Source organism: Gavialis gangeticus, unplaced genomic scaffold (assembly GCF_001723915.1).
Source record: "Gavialis gangeticus isolate Ggan-Ray unplaced genomic scaffold, GavGan_comp1, whole genome shotgun sequence".
Lineage (NCBI taxonomy): Eukaryota > Metazoa > Chordata > Crocodylia > Gavialidae > Gavialis > Gavialis gangeticus.
Genome location: NW_017729033.1, coordinates 52,630,224 through 52,632,677, shown reverse-complemented (window position 1 = coordinate 52,632,677; position 2,454 = coordinate 52,630,224). Strand labels below are relative to the sequence as shown.

General features: G+C 40.9%; 1 protein-coding gene across 1 annotated transcript; it reads left to right on the top strand.

Annotated features, from left to right (window-relative positions):
* Positions 1-1,826: 1,826 nt before the first annotated feature.
* Positions 1,827-2,190, top strand: RPS29 (ribosomal protein S29). Its single transcript, XM_019525828.1, has one exon. It carries the CDS (start codon positions 1,827-1,829, stop codon positions 2,067-2,069), a length of 243 nt encoding a protein of 80 aa, XP_019381373.1. The 3' UTR covers positions 2,070-2,190.
* The last annotated feature ends 264 nt before the right edge of the window (positions 2,191-2,454 follow it).

Genomic DNA, 2,454 nt, shown 5'->3' with positions numbered 1-2,454 from the left:
TATTTTCATCACTGATCAGAGCAATATGAAATTATTAAATTATAACACATAACATTAAGATTTCAGTTCATTTTAAAATTATTTAAAATAATAGTTAACTAAAGGACCAGCAAATTATTATAAACAAGTCTTTTGCTAACAGTCTTTGTCAATTGTTGTTCATAGTTTGGAACATCTACAGCTGCTTGTGTATTGAATTATCTCTAAGTTCTTCTTCACCCATTACAGCAAACAATTGACCAGGTCAACTTCAATACTCTGGAGTACGTATTTCCATTGATGTATGGGAGAATGAAAGGGAGGATAAGTTATTAATAATAACAACATCATCATAATAATAATAATAATAATAATAATGTGTCACAGTTTAACCTTCATCCAAAAAGTTCAAAACACTCAAACTTTGAACTTTTCATTACAATTTCTCTGTAGGGGAATCATTTTATCCATCACTCTAGGCAGCCACTACTGAGTTCATGGCAGCAGCCTTTAAGAAGGTGTGGTGACACTATAGGATCCTTGAGGAAAGAAACTGAAAGATGTGTTATGTAGCTCAAATACATGGAAAAAATACTTTGTGGCAAAATACCCCTGTGTGGGAGAAACATTTCCAAGTGGTCATGAAAGCAGGTGCGGGATCTGTTTCTTCCTGGATCTTCTGAAGTCAGGACGAGGTGCCAAGAGAAGAGCATTTAAAAGAAAAATGTCACATTCATTATACTTAGGGATATAAATTGATGCTAGTGACAGGGTTTGGTGCTAGAGTGTCAAATGAGACATTCAAAGTACCACATGCCACTTATAAAATATATGACTGGGATCAAAGGTAACATTAAAATCATAAAACTTAAAGTGATGATTTATGCAATTGTCAAATACATAAAGGATACAAATCAAATATCTGCCTTACTAGTGCAATCAAAATATAAACATGATCATTACAGAACATAGATCCTATCTGCAATCCTGGGTTACATTGCAGAATAGGTGATACACATTATTGTACCTCAGTTATGTTTGTTTTCCTCCATACAAATCCCTACAGACTTGTGAATCTGGCTGCTGGCTTTACCTCTGATGTAAAAGTGACACTTGAATACCCAGAAAAGGACAGGGTGGGATATAGAACTCTGGGTTAGAATCCTAGGTGCCTTACACATTTCAGAGAGAGACCCAACCATCACAAAATGGGATCACACCAACCAAAAGGCTAAGCAGAAGATGCCAGGAGCTAGCCAATAGAAAATATGGATGGTCTGAAGCCCTGTCTCTATCTGGGGATTAGGCACTTAACTCAGGAAGAGAAGAAGCTCATCCACTATGACTTATATGAATCTAGGTACAGGTTCAGGTCTCTTTTCTGCTTAAGGGGAATCAAATCTTCATGATCAACCTCCCAGGAGTCATAAACCCCAGGAGATCTCAATGATGGACAATTTTTTTTCAGTTGGAGGGCCATTTAATGAGCTTTGGTGAGCTGTCAAGGGTCACGCATAAAATCTTACAGAAGATATCATTTTTAAAACTTATAGGTAAAAAACAAATCATATATTAAAAAACAATTACTATAACATTTTAATTTTATTTCAAAAATGTTTTTTCTTGATTTATGTTTTTAGAGTAGTGTATATAAAGGTGATTCATTGATATAAAATGATATTTAGGGGTTTGCTTTTAGGAATTAGCTGTGTGCATTAGGACCAGGGGCTGTGATGGGGGGGAGAGGCAGGGAGGGGTACAGAGAATACATGCAGCAGAGCTCACTTGGGCAGTGCAGGTGAAGTTCCCCGCCCTTCCACCCCTCAGCTTCTCCTGTGGTGCTTCATATGGGGCTGAGCTACAATCACTTTCATTGCCGCGTGAGGAGACCACCCTCCGCCACCGCCTCCACTGCCACTAATGGCCACCAGCAACTCTACTGGAGCCACCCCAGGAAGTTCAGGCAAGGCTCGTGCTCCTGCCGTGTGCGCTCCAACCGGCACAGCCTCATCTGCAAGTATGGGCTCAACATGTGTCGGCAGTGCTTCCACCAGTACACCAAGGACATCGGCTTCATCAAGCTGGACTAAAGGCTGTCGGCAGGATGCCGTTTTGCTGACCCAGCCACAGCGCCACATCCTGATCACCAAGACTTCGCTGTGATATTTTCTATGTCAAATAAACAGGCCTGGCCCTGGCCAAAAAAAAAAATTGATTTTGTTTTGTTACAGGCTAGTTGACCTCCTCCGGCAGGCTTTAAACTAAGTTCATCGGGGGATGGGGATCCACAGGAGCAAGAGAAAACTCAACCAGGTGTAGGACCTGCCCAGGTAAGAGCTCAGGTATATACCAAGGGAACAGTTGTCTCTCAGGAAGGGGGGGTGCTCAAGGCTCTCTCAGGGGGATTAAGTTGTCTCTTTACTAATGCAAGAAGCATGGGGAACAAGCAGGAGGAGCTTGCTCTCCTGCTTGCAA